Source organism: Zootoca vivipara, chromosome 1 (assembly GCF_963506605.1).
Source record: "Zootoca vivipara chromosome 1, rZooViv1.1, whole genome shotgun sequence".
Classification (NCBI taxonomy): Eukaryota; Metazoa; Chordata; class Lepidosauria; order Squamata; family Lacertidae; genus Zootoca; species Zootoca vivipara.
In genome coordinates this window covers 23,577,663-23,591,727 of record NC_083276.1, presented here as the reverse complement: position 1 = coordinate 23,591,727, position 14,065 = coordinate 23,577,663, and the positions used below count along the sequence as shown (strand labels likewise).

Sequence of the window (14,065 nt, the reverse complement as noted above, 5' to 3'; positions counted from 1 at the left end):
TTTCAGGCTGGAGTTCTGAATTATGTCCGGTCTTTATCTCATATTATACCTAGTGAAATGTCCAGTTCTTACACACACCCCTCTCCCCACATTTCCCAGTTTATGTGAATCTTCAAGAGATTATCTGACATTCTTACACACACACACACACACACACACACACACACCCTTTTTAAGCACTTGTTTTCATGCATTGTCCAAGGACTTTGACTTTCAAGATATGTCCCCTAACTTCTAGATTAAAGCAATATCAGTCCTGCCACGATAGAAACAACTGCAGGTTTTAAACTTGCCTATTGTCTCACATATTGGATGAAGTACACCCTTGTGCAAATTAATTGAAACAAATAATGAATTTAGTAGTACAAAACTCACATATACATGTACAAAACTCACATTAGTAACAGATATGACCTCCGCTATTTTTAAGCAGCATTTGAACACAGTTTGGCATGGAGTCTACTAGTTTCAAAGAGTCACTGTTGCTTTTCTTATCCCTGTACCACACTTGAATCAGCGCCTGAATGAGCTTCTTCATAGTCATACAGTCTATAGCACGGAGGGGACATTTGCGTGTAGCCCACAAATTCTCAATGCAATTTACGTCCGGGGAATTCCCTGGCCAATCAAGTACCTGTATTTGCTGCTCTGTCATGAATTTCTTCACCACTTTCGATGTGTGACAGGGGCTAGGTCCTGCTGCAATACCCCAGTACCGTCAAGATACCTCTTTTCCAGCTCTGGAATAACTCTCTTTTGTAGAACTTCAATATATTGTGGTGAGCGCATCATTCATTCTATTGGCTGCAGGCTTCCAACACCATAATGATCAACTGACTTTTTGTGTTTGTTTTGAGTCCAGGATTACGAGTAAAATAGAAAACATGCTTTGTTTAAATTAATTTGCACAAGGGTGTATTTAATTTCCAAACTCTTGTTTACAACAAAGGCCAAGGAAGATGTGATGCAATTCACAATCAATATTACACAAATGATGGGCAAATTTTAAGTAAGCTGAAGGTATGGGCATTCTGATCTGCATCAGGAACCTGGAATGTGGGGAGGGACTTTAATCATTTGCCATTTGCATCCCACTACAGTCCTCGGACTCACCTACATTCATAAAGATAAAGCGCTTTATATGCGTTATAACACTGCAACACCAGATGGCACTGTGAGTCCCATTTTTCACTGATGGGATTTCCCTGTATGAAGTTTACAATGCGTTTAACTGAATCACTTTTTTGATGTGTCTAGATCTAGCCCCCATCAGGATCACCACACACACACACACACTGTCTGCAGTGAATTGGAACTACTTCCCAATGCAAATAGCTTCCAATATTTGCAATTTACTTTTTCAAAGCCCAGAGCCTCCTCCAGTGCTTTCATTAATAGAGGTGCATTTAACAGGCAGCCCTGTTTAGGGAAGCTTTTCATGTTTAATAGATAATTGAATTTTAATATTCTGTTGAAAGCCGCCCAGAGTGGCTGGGGAAACCCAGCCAGATAGGCGAGGTATAAATAATAAATAAATAAATAAATAAATAAATATTACTATTATTATTATTACAACAACAACAAGGGGCTTTCGTAGCAGTGGTTCCCCAGGTATGGGATGCCCTGCCTACAAAGAGGTTCACCTGGTGACTGCAATCCAGACAAACTTATTCACCCAGACATTTTAATTTCTTGCAATAAGGATTTGGAACAACATTGACTTGATTGTCAGTGCTATGCAAAGGGTTTTGCAAGGCCTCTCTTGCAGAGTGCTTTTGCCAAGGGCTTCCTGAGCTCTGAAAATCAGCTGATTGTTCAGTTTTGCAAAGCACCATATCGTATAGCACTTTGCAAGGAGCTTCAAAAGACTTGGCACTCAGCTGACTGTTGGGGCTTGCAAAGTCCTGTACACACAGAACTTTACATTGGGCTTTACTGGTGCTGCCGATCAGCTGACTGGCTGTGCCTGTAAACCCCCTCTTGGTTGTGTCAGATCTCTTCACCTGCCCCACATGTAACATCATATACGATGACAGATGGGTGTCAGTTAGCCAAATGGCTTGTTGGGTCAAATGGGGAGGCCTGGTAGGCCTATTTAGATGTGCAGGTTGGAAGTTTCCATATATATATATATATATATATATATATATATATATATATATATATTCTAGTTACCCATAGCTGCAGACAATTTAATCCAACAGATGTTCATTGATATCAATGTACTGCCACTTAGACTTCATAGCTTCATTATCTGTTGCACTGGGCTTCCTCAACTCACCCCTTTTCATTGAAACAAGAGGCAGAAATTAAAAGTATAGTTACGGCACCAAAGTTCAGACCATTTTACTGCCTACTCCATTAAAATCCATTTCATTTCTGCGGTTTGCAGCCTGGCAATAAAAATGCACTTTCACATCGGAAACATGCCACCCATGTACAGAGATCAGACCAAAAATGAATTATTCAGACCCAGAAACAAGCAGAACAAAGGATAAGCTTTTTAGATTAGATCTGCCATGCACCCTGCAAAAGACTCTAGTATCCCTCTGTCCCTCCATCACTCTCCTCACACACACACTTCTTAAATGGATTAGCGCCAGCATTTCCCTTCCATACTACATCTGAATGGATACTACATCATGGCGTAGTAGTAGTAGTAGAGAGGCACTGTGGGGCAAAATGAGCCAATGATTGCTTTGATGTCCTCAGAAGTGTTCTATTCAGGAAGCACAGCCCTAACCCTGAACAGGTGCTGCCCTAAGTGATGTCAGTCACCATCACAACAACATCAAATTCCCTAGATTCCCTCTGATTGGATTGAACTGGATCACCCATGTGAGTAAAGCAAGAGAGAGAAAGCAGCCCTAACAAAGGGTGGTGGGTAGACTCTGGCAGAATATCAGCAGCTAGGAGAAATAATATGACTAGAACAGGGCCAGATCCATCAGGGCTCCTCTTAGCATCCCGGCTCCTCAGAAGGTCTGCATGCATAGGATCCCCCTTGTTGGGAATGTTGCATGACTATACACAGCAAGATCAGCCATGCAGCTCTTCGCCCAATGAATAGGTGGACCCTATCCTCACATATAATGCTGCAGTCTGTTTGCATTTTGATCCAGAAGCTGAGCTTCCTATGAACTTGATCTCTTATCATTTCAATATTAATTTTAATTGAGATATTTTTATTTTTTATTTTACCCCCATTAATAACCACCTCATAACCCAGAGCCAAAACAGAGAGCACCATCTGCGTTAACATCAGTAGCACAATTGTAAGATGACAAGAGTTGGATTACGACCTATGCTATTATTTTCTGTTTGTTCTCTCTCACTCTTGTGTTGATGTCATTGTTAAGTTCAGAATGCAGGTTGAAGTTTCAGCCCCTGGAGAAATGCACTCTGCTCATTTTTCCAAGAGCCAAGAACGTGCATTTGGCACTCTGGTTTTCAATCTCTGCAGCTACCTACAATTCAATAAACATTTACCTGCAGATGTGTGAATTGTTAACTCAAACCTTGGCTTAGCTGTCATCCCGTGCTGACCTAGGAAGCCCAGGAGGGGAGAAAAGCAGGTGTAACCTCCTTGCCAGGAAGAAGAAGAAGAAGAAGAAGAAGAAGAAGAAGAAGAAGAAGAAGAAGAAGAAGAAGAAGAAGAAGAAGAAGAAGAAGAGGAGGAGGAGGAGGAGTAGTTTGGATTGATATCCCGTTTTATCACTACCCTAAGGAGTCTCAAAGCGGCTAACATTCTCCTTTCCCTTCCTCCCCCACAACAAACACTCTGTGAGGTGAGTGGGGATGAGAGACTTCAAAGAAGTGTGACAACCAAAGGTCACCCAGCAGCTGTATGTGGAGGAGCAGAGACGCGAACCCAGTTCACCAGATTATGAGTCTACCACTCTTAACCACTACACCACACTGGCTCTCAAGGAGCTGGTACATTCTCTTGGATATGCAAACCAATACATGGTTAGGGAGATTCCAATAATAAGACCAGAGGGGGGAAGAGCTGCTCTTTAGGGCCCCATGGGGTTCCTATTGCCATGTGTCCAAACAACTCACTTATCAATCACAGCTTTGCCTTCACTCATTAGCTAAAATACTGACAGCCAAGAGTAGCCAGCAAGCTCACGTCACATAAATTGCTTAGAAAGCTACCTCCACACTTTGCTTCATAACTTTCTTTCTAGAAGGACCAGACTGCTGCTTTAAAAGAAAGAAAGAAACCTAAGTATCTGGGGTGCCTGCCCCTATTTTCCATGCAGAAACTGATCAGGATTGTTTGCCTACATGAACAGCCCTATAAAACCCCCAATCTTTTCCATCTCTGCCTCCACCTTAAATACTATATAAATGCATACCTATAGTTGTGATGACGGTTCCAGCGAAGAAAAAGGCACTTCCGATGTCCCAGTGACTGCTGCTGTTAACGGGATCTCCGACAGGATTGACTCCAGCACTGGTAGCATTAATGAGCCTCTGGGGGGGGGGGGGAATCAACAGTAAAATTAACCCGCAAAATACTTTATTGTGAAATACAGCACAGCTGGAACTGGACTTCAATGGAAGCTTAAGAACTAGGAAACTGCTTCTATCAGGTCAGACCTATTGTCCATTTTACCTCTGCTTTAACTGACAGTGGCTCTTCAGTAGAGGTATTTCCCATCACCCAGGACCTTCTCAACGCAGTGCATGTGTACTGCCACTGAGCTATGCTCCTCTCACCTGTTATCCAAAGCTCACTAAGGAAATGTGCAGCATTGAGATCTGAACGGACACACTCAGAAAGCACAGTAATGCCTTCAGCTCATTCATATCTAATCACCACAAACCATTTAAATCACCACAAAACATTTGTACAGCATTCCAAGCACTTGATGCACATTATCTCAACAGCCCAGTAAAACAAGCCAGCATTACTACTGCAAATGGGGAAGAGAGAGTTGAATCAGACATGCTGAAGACCACAGGTAAAATGCTTACCTGCCTAAGCATTCAATGTCTATCCTGCCATGTTTAAATGCACTTGTGTTCATCTTCCTAGTTGCATAGAGCAGTGGTAGCCAATGTAGTAACCCTCCAAATATTGTGGAATACAACTCCCATCATCCCTGACCATTGACCATGTCATGAATGCAACCTGGGATCAGAGAGGGAAAGCACAGAGCCCATGGCATTGGCACCAGTTGTCGAAATCTATTAAATTCATTTATTCAAGAGCTCTCAGTCACACAAGCTGCATAGGGATAGAGTTACCAAAGGCAGTTGCTATGTCTAACTAGTTGGCTGGTCTAGCAGAACAGGTGGATTTATGAAGCGGGCTTCACCCTGCTCTTTGGGGGGTGCTACTCTCATGTTTTAAGTCCTGCTTCTTTAAGGTAACCATTAGCAACCATTCCTCTTTGCTAATGTTGCATAGGGCGTACATCCATCTTCATTCATACGAAATAGTAATATTACATGAGCAAATTCACAAAATCTTTGGACTTGTGTTTTTTTCAAAATAATAATAATAATATCTGAATTGTGATGGTGCATGAAAACCATGCTAGCTACATCAAATGGAAGTTGTAATCCGCAACATCTGGAAGGTATCACATTGGCATTAAGAAACTATGATTCTCTGGCTCACAAAAGAAATGACTATTTCCCCACGGCAAGTGCATTTGGGTGGGAGCGATTGGCAGAGGATTGTTTACATGGGAAAGCCTTTATCACCTGTCTCTAAGGTTTCACAGCCTCTTAGGTTTGGCCCTGAGGCTGAGGGAATGGTGGCTTCCTGCAAGTGATGTAGGATTAATGCTCAGGTTGCTTTGCAGCTTAAGCAACCCACGAAACCTGACAAACAAAAGCAAAAGCAAAATGCCAACAGTGCCCTTCAGCTCTCTATATTGGACAAACAGGCCAAACCCTACGCCAAAGGATAAATGGACATAAATCTGACATCAGGAACCAGAAGACAGAAAAACCAGTAGGAGAACACTTCAATCTCCCAGGACATTCTATACAAGATCTCAAAGTAGCTGTCTTACTACAAAAGAATTTCAGAAATAGACTGGAAAGAGAAGTTGCTGAATTGCAACTTATCACCAAGCTCAAAACCATGGAGGGACCTGGTTTGAACAGAGATATCGGGTTCTTATCACATTATACATGATAAGCGATCTTCAGCCATCTCAACCCTTGCTTTTTCATGCAAAACCATTTGCAGTCGTTTGCGGTCATCAACAGCTATCAGTCAGTCAATCACCCATTTCCACCACCCTTCTGAGTGATCCCCCCTCCCCATCCCCATCCCCACCCCTCCCCACCCCTTCTCTACATAAGTGCCTGGAAACTTCCATTTCACTGTATCTGAAGAAGTGTGCATGCACACGAAAGCTCATACCAAAATAAAAACTTAGTTGGTCTTTAAGGTGCTACTGAAGGAATTTTTTTATTTTAAAGCAAAAGAAAGGCAGCATATCGTTCATGTGTCATCTTAATCTTCAGGAAGATTAAGATGAGCAACTCAGCAAAGAAATGTCTCTGCCCCGCGTTGAAAGACCATCAGAGAGAAGAGGCAAAATAAGCCTCCCTTGGTAGGGGCTTACAAAGCCTTGGCATAGAGACAAAGGAGGGCCTCCTGTCCATTCTAACCAAGTACAACTCTGGTGCTGAAACAATGTGGAGAACCAGGGCGGGGATCTCTGTGTGCAGCATGGCTCGTGTTGGTCAAAAGTATCCAAAGCCCCAAATCATTTAAATACCTCTGGTTATTTAATTATCTTTGAATATTTAATTACCCTAAAATCTAGACACTTAAACAGGGAAAAGAGAAGTTGGGAAATGTTAACAGCATAGCTAAAATATAGAGGAAGGGGACTAGGATGTCTTTCTCCTACGTTCCCAGTAGTGTCAGGGAAAAAATTGTTTGCTACATAGCAGAATCTCAGAGTGCAGAGAGCATTCTGTTTATTTACCCAGAAGAGCATAAATCAGCGTAATTGACACCTCGACGTGACAGGCAGGCCACCTCAACTGGTGTTATTTGTGCCAGAGGATGTGTCGCATTCTCCATTCCAGAGGCAGCACCGTATGCGGCATGACCCAGAGTACGAGAACCACATCTGTGGTTCGCCCAGCCTAACTTAAACATGCTCGGCCAAAGGTGTGCAGTGCACCTCCAGGAACAAGTTGCCTGACAGCAGTGCACCCCAGACAAAGGCTGCTTTGGCATTCTGCTTGCGACATGACAGCGTTTTTCACTTCATGAATTTAGAGGGGAAAGCTTTACAACTAAACGGACCAGTGGGGTGCATTTTCTCATGCACAACCTTCCAGGGGTGGGTGGGGTCAAAGACAATAGTGGGTGGAGCCATGGATGCGGCCCTTACTTTTGCATGATAGGCTACATTCCAGGTACCAGAGGTTTCTACAACCCTACCCCCCATCTTTCCATCTCCCAAGCAAGAGGCATTATCACGGTTCAAAGTCACATTCCAACCAGAGTCAATTTGGGAGGTTCAGAAAGTGTGCAGGGGGAGCAGGCCCTTTGCACATGTAGAAGTCCTTGTGCAGGGCTTCCACATATGGGGCTTCTGAGAAGAATCCTACCCTGAATACCGAGGGTGGCCTGGGGGGAGTCCCGAGGCATAGACAAAGTGGTTTGAAGGGTTTCCAGTCTGGGGCTCCCATCTGTTGTCTGATTTGATCTTTTCTACAAAAGTAATGTGGGGTTGTTGTTGTTTTTAATTATTCTTCTGAAACAGACTTTGTGTGTATTACTCACTGTGCAAATGGCTCTGTGAAGAAAACATGATGTAAAAAACAAGCTCACAAAGGCATCCGAATAGCTACAAACCGAGTGGTACAAAAAAGGGGGGTGCTACACCAGAAAAATCAATTAGAGGTTTTATTACAAGGAGGAAGTATACAAATCTTTTTAAATGAATACATATTAACACATGCAGGAAGATAGGCAAGTCTCAAACTGATATTACACCAGAAAGTTGGTTCTTGAGGAATAAAAGAGAACCCTAACACATTCTCTTCAAAAAGAAATTGCACAGGACAATAGAGGCTTGTGTTCTTTTTCTTTAAGGAGAACTAACTCCTATACAGAAAAAAGTCCCACTGAGATAAACATGACAGGTGATTTCATATGGATGCAGGCAGGGGCATAGGAAGATAGGGGCGGTGGGGGCGGGCTGCCCCGACCGGCGGGCTCCAAGGGGTGCCATCACGGGCGCCCGCCCCGCCCCCAAAATGTGTGCCCTGCCCCTGGAACGCATGCCACGCCCCTCCGGGAGGCGCACCATGTCCCCGGGAGGCATGCCACAGCCCTGGAATGTGCACCCCACCCCTCCGGGAGGTGTGCCCCACCCCCAGAACAGGCGCCAGCCCCGCCCCCGGTGCTGGAGTATGAAGCTCTGTCATTGGATGCAGGGCTGTCTTAAGCATATGCAGTACCGGGGTGCAAAGATCCGCCTGGCACCCTCCCCCCCCCAGTTGCCCAATCCCAGGTGCACAGGAGGGTGGAGCCGACAGGCCACCTCAGCGTCTCGCTGGCTCGGTCGCCCCCAAACTCATGGCACAGCGCCACCAGTAGCAGAAGAACCTACCGTGGTGCTCCGACCAACAGATGGGCTCTTCCCTGACTCAACTCTTGGGCCCCGGCCTCTTGGCCTGGCGCCCCTGAGAGCCCGGAGCCCAGGTACCCCGCACCTCTAGTGCCTATGGGTAAGACGGCCCTGTACGGATGTTTACTGTTGAATCAGTATCATGCAAGCTTTTTTTTTAATGTTCACACAACATTGTTATCATCGAAATGCCAGCTCATATCATATACTCCAAGAAAACCAACCCTTTTCTGATATCTCAGTGACCGATTTACAATATTAAACCCCCAATTGGAAGCACCCTTACTCCCAAGGAAGTGTGTACAGGATTGCAAGATACTTTCTTTGAACTTTCTCTAATTCTGTGTAGGAGAAATGTTAGGAGGAAACTTAAATGGTGGGAGATGACAAAAGGAGCCTAATTGGCTATGATTACAGACAGTGACTGATTTGTAAGTCTAAATGAGACCCCAAATTGCTCATCTTTCTTGCTAATAGACTCCTGGCTAATCCATAAATATTCTGCCAAACACAGAACAGGTCACCAGCTTGAAGGTCTAAGAGAAGATGGAAAGGGGCTGCAGAAATACGATAATCAAGAAGCTTTTTAATAAAGTTATAGTCCTAGACACTGAAAACATGTACAGAATAAGATCAGTGATCCATTTAGCTCAGCATTTTCCACACTGATTAGCACACGTTCTCAACTATTTCAGAAAGGAGTCCTTTCCAGCCCTACCTAGACATGCTAGGAATTGAACCTTTTGTGTGCAAAGCATGTCTCCTCCTTCTCCTCCTCCTCCTCCTCCTCCTCCTCCTCCTCCTCCTCCTCCTCCTCCTCCTCCTCCTTCTCCTTCTTAGATTACTCTTAGCTGAGTAAGATTGTCTTCCAATAACACAGTTTTAAAAGTTGAGTCCATAAGTGACAGTGGAGGTCAATTCTGAATCCACACGTCCTTCCACAGTGGGGACATAGGCAAAGCATGGGCCTGAACTATGACTCTGCATGGGTCCACAATTCCCATCTACCTGCACGAACTTCCTTTCCCTCAATGACCTTAGGCCCAATAGTTCTTCAGGGGCGGCGGGGGGGGGGGGTTAATCAAAGAACCAACCACAACAAAACATGAAAACTACCTGTGAAATTTGCACTCCATTCATTAAACTTTGGTGCCTTTTTATGGATTGCACCCCACCCAAGTCCAGAACATGCTGGGGGAAGGGTTGCCAACCTTTTTGGGTGCATGGATACATTTGCAAACCAGGAGAAAAGGCAGGGGGGAAGGGACCCTGTGGGTACCGGGGAAATCTCTTTAAGTGCATGCGCATCCAAGGGCAACACTTTGGTAACCCTTGCTCTGGAGCAGGCTTCCTCAACCTCGGCCCTCCAGATGTTTTGAGACTAAAATTCTCATCATACCTGACCACTGGTCCTGCTAGCTAGGGATCATGGGAGTTGTAGGCCAAAAACATCTGGAGGGCCGAGGCTGAGGAAGCCTGCTCTGGAGCATACGTGGAAGATGAAAAAGATAAGCTCTCTTCATGCCCGACCCCTGCCAAAAACGGGCAACAGACCCAGAGCTCAAATGAATGGATTCCAAAATCCATTCTACCCTTTTGAATTATTTGGTAGATCACCACTTTCCCCCGCTTTTGGGAGACTGCATTGCAACATACATGATTTAAGTTCCTATCTTGTTCTCTGGAATCACTGTCTTCCTGAAAAATAAATTAGCTCCTAGCCACACTCTGTAAGAACATCTTTAAAAGAGTGAATGAAGTTGTAAACAGCACTATGGGCCTGCTGAAAGCTTGGTCAATGGCTGTCAGGTGGCATATTCATCGCACAAAGTGATATTCCCTGGTGGCCAATTAATTGCCTGAGTTACTGCCATTGGTGGGGGGGGGATAGGTGATGACCCATCTCAATCCTGCATAATTTTGCCAGCTAATTTCACTGGACATCATGACTCTGTTAAACTGTGGTGTGTGTGTGTTTATTTCTTTTGTGGTTGTTTTTAATACTTGTAGTGATATAACTTACTGTTTTCCCAATAGCTCTTGTTTATTGTGTTTTATGGCCTACTGTAAACTAACCTGGCGAGTTTTAATTCGAGGGCAGTACAAAAACACATTCAATAAAATGAAATAACGAAAGCATGAATCTGTATGATGTGTGGTGAACAACATAAGTTATTTTATCTGTAAATTGCCTTCAATTCAGAAGATTCCAAATAGGCAACAGTAACCAAGAAAAAGAGGATAAAACTGCTCAGAAACAAAACTAAGAGAGTGACAGCACCTCACAGCAATGATCTACCCCAAAATGACATGTTAAAAGTTTTATATTACTGTACTTCTGCAAGAAGCTTGGACTTGTGGGACTTTCGTAACTGAGGGACAGACTCTACATGAATGCAGAGATGTAGTCCTCTTGGTGATCTTAAGCAGGGTGGAGAAATATATTTCATCCAAGGCATGTGGGGCTTGACAAGTTAAAGCCCATGGCTTCAATTGCTATCATCAGAAAGTAACAAGAAGCCAGTGTTGATTCTCAATCACTAGTACAGTATGAGATCCACAGGTGTTAGACGGCAGAATTCTACATTCTATTATTACGCATATTTATGAGGAGTCCTAAAAGGCAGCCCCAGAAAACTATATTGCCATAGTCTACCAGGAAGTTACAAAGGCATGGATGATTAAACTGCACAAGATTAGTGTGATATTGTCCATTTCACAGCATGTAGAATACTAGGTTATTTAAATATCTGAATGCTGAATTAATTCATCCTATTTTGATTCACTTACTTACTTACTTACTTACTTACTTATCCTATATAATAAAGTCCAAGTGTCTCTGCGTCCAGTTGTCCCGTGTGTCCCTGGGTTACTGCGCATGTGGCCCAGGGACACAGGGATTGGACGCAGACGCACACCCCCACCCCACCCCGCGAGCAGCAGCAAGCGGGCATCGCCACACGCGGCTGACCAACCGTCTGCTGACAGGAAACAGGGCGGAGCGCGCTACTTGAGACCGGTGCTTGGGTGGGGGAGGCTGGGCCTCGGCGAGCTGAGGGGAAATGCGGCGCGGCAAGAGGCCGGCATGAGGTGAGGCGCCCCGGCCTTTTAAAACAAACATGAGAGCGGGAGAAAGGGGAGAGGCAGAGGAGGAGGCTTGCCGGGTCGGCGCCCGGCAGCGCCGCGCAGAGAGTCCCGAGCCTCTGGGATGCAGCAGTGCTCTGTAGCACTTTGGATCCTCCTCCTCCTGCCGTGGTTCGGCGCCTGGAAACGGCTGCTGCTGCTGAAGCACCGACAAAGCACCCAGCAGCGCCGCGTGCAGCGCCCCGAGCCACGGCAGGAGGAGGAGGATTCAAAGTGCTACAGAGCACTGCTGCATCCCAGAGGCTCGATCCGGCAAGCCTCCTCCTCTTCCTCCTGCCGCGGCTCCTTGCCGCCGATCCGGCAAGCCTCCTCCTCTTGCCGCAGCCAGCCTCCTCCTCCTGCCGCAGCTCCTTGCCGCCGATCCGGCAAGCCTTCCTCCTTGCTGCCGATCCGGCAAGCCTCCTCCTCTTCCTCCTGCCGCGGCTCCTCCTCCTCCTGCCTCGGCTCCTCCTTCTCCTGCCTCGGCTCCTCCTCCTCCTCCTTGCATACTCTTCTTTCTCTCCCCTCTTTCCTTCCTCTCTCTTCCGGCTCCCTCTTTTCTCTTTCTTTCTTTCTTTCTTTCTTTCTTTCTTTCTTTCTTTCTTTCTTTCTTTCTTTCTCTTTCTTTCTTTCTTCCTCCCTTTCTTTCTTCCTTCCTTCCTTCCTTTCCAGCTTTCTTCCTATCCCTCATTCTTATTCTTTCTTTCCCTCTACTTCCTTCCTTCTTTCTCCCTTTCTGTCTTCTCTCCCTCTTTTCTTTTTCTTTCCTTCTTTATTCCCTTCCTTCTTTCCTACTCTGATTTCTCTCCCCTCTTTCCTTCCTCTCTCCCTCCTGCTTCCTCTTTTCTTCCTTCCTTCCGTCCTTCCCATCTTTCTTCCTCTCCCTCATTCTTATTCTTTCTTTCCCTCTACTTCGTTCCTTCTTTCTCCCTTTCTATCTTCTCTCCCTCTTTTCTTTTTCTTTCCTTCTTTATTCCCTTCCTTCTTTCCTACTCTTCTTTCTCTCCCCTCTTTCCTTCCTCTCTCCCTCCTGCTCCCTCTTTCCTTCCTTCCTTTCTTCCTTCAATCCTTCCCAGAGAAGCCCCACTCGCTTCTCTCTCTCTCTCGCACACACACACACACACACACAAACTGCCCACCTGCCGCCACAGCAAACCACCCAGGGGGAGCCTGGGGCCCTCAACGCACATCCCCGCCAGTGGAGGTGGCGACGGAGGCGACGCCTGCGCAGTCCCAGGGCTTCCCCTCCGTTCCCACCCAGCTAGCGCCCGTTTACTTCACGGGTTGAATGACACTAGTAATTCAATAATTCTTGGATCCAAAATAGCTTGTGAGAAAAATCTAGCCTCTTGAAAAGCTCTATCCTGCTTTGGTGAGCGAGTATCCCAATTATAAGAAGAAGAAGTGTGCATGCACACGAAAGCTCATACCAAAATAAAAACTTAGTTGGTCTTTAAGGTGCTACTGAAGGAATTTTTTTATTTTAATCCAATTATAAGATGTAAGATGTAAGCGCGGGTGGCGCTGTGGTCTAAACCACTGAGCCTCTAGTCTTGGGCTTGCCGATTGGAAGGTGGGTGGTTCAAATCCCCGCAACGGGGTGAGCTCCCGTTGTTTGGTCCCAGCTCTTGCCAACCTAGCAGTTCAAAAGCATGCCAGTGGAAGGAGATAAATAGGTACCGCTGCAGCAGGATGGTCAGGATGGTACAGGGCATTTCTGTGCACTCTAGCTTCTTTCACGGTGTCCTGCTGTGCCAGAAGCAGTTTAGTCATGCTGGCCACATGACCCAGAAAGCGGTCTGTGGACAAGCGCCAGCTCCCTTGGCCTGAAAGTAAGATGAGTGCTGCAACCCCATGGTCGCCTTTGACTGGACTTAACCGTCCAGGGGTCCTTTACCTTCACCTTACCTGTAAGATGCCACTTTAAGTGTGGCAAAATATTTGTGGAAATAATAGGGGGAGGGGTCCCACTTTTTATGTAAGAAATGTGGGGGGGGGAATGTGAAAGAGTCTTATGAATTATAATAGAACAGTTTTCTCTCCTCGCCACCAATTGCCCTAACCAAATTCTAGCAAACTAGCAAGAAATCCTGTTATAGTAAATGTGCTGTTGATTATAATTTCCAAACATTTAGTAAATGTGTAATGGGCTCTAATGCTGATCACACTCAAATTTGTAGAATATGTTCAAAGGCTGTGCCAGCGGCAGATGGTGGAGATGGTGGAGGGGCTGCTTTGCCCACCTGACCTCCATCCGGCTGAGTCACTGCAACACACTGAGATGGAGAGGAGGTTTGCAAAGTGCAAGTGTGCCATCAGGA

At 45.5% G+C, this 14,065-nt stretch overlaps 1 protein-coding gene across 1 annotated transcript in view; it reads right to left on the bottom strand.

Annotated features, from left to right (window-relative positions):
- The window catches only part of KCNK10 (potassium two pore domain channel subfamily K member 10), a 69,030-nt gene that overhangs the window by 22,586 nt on the left and 32,379 nt on the right, over positions 1 to 14,065 (bottom strand). Inside the window, exon 3 of the mRNA XM_035117643.2 lies at positions 4,362 to 4,479. Within this exon, the coding sequence (XP_034973534.1) occupies positions 4,362 to 4,479 (118 nt within the window). The remainder of the gene's footprint in view (positions 1 to 4,361; positions 4,480 to 14,065) is intronic.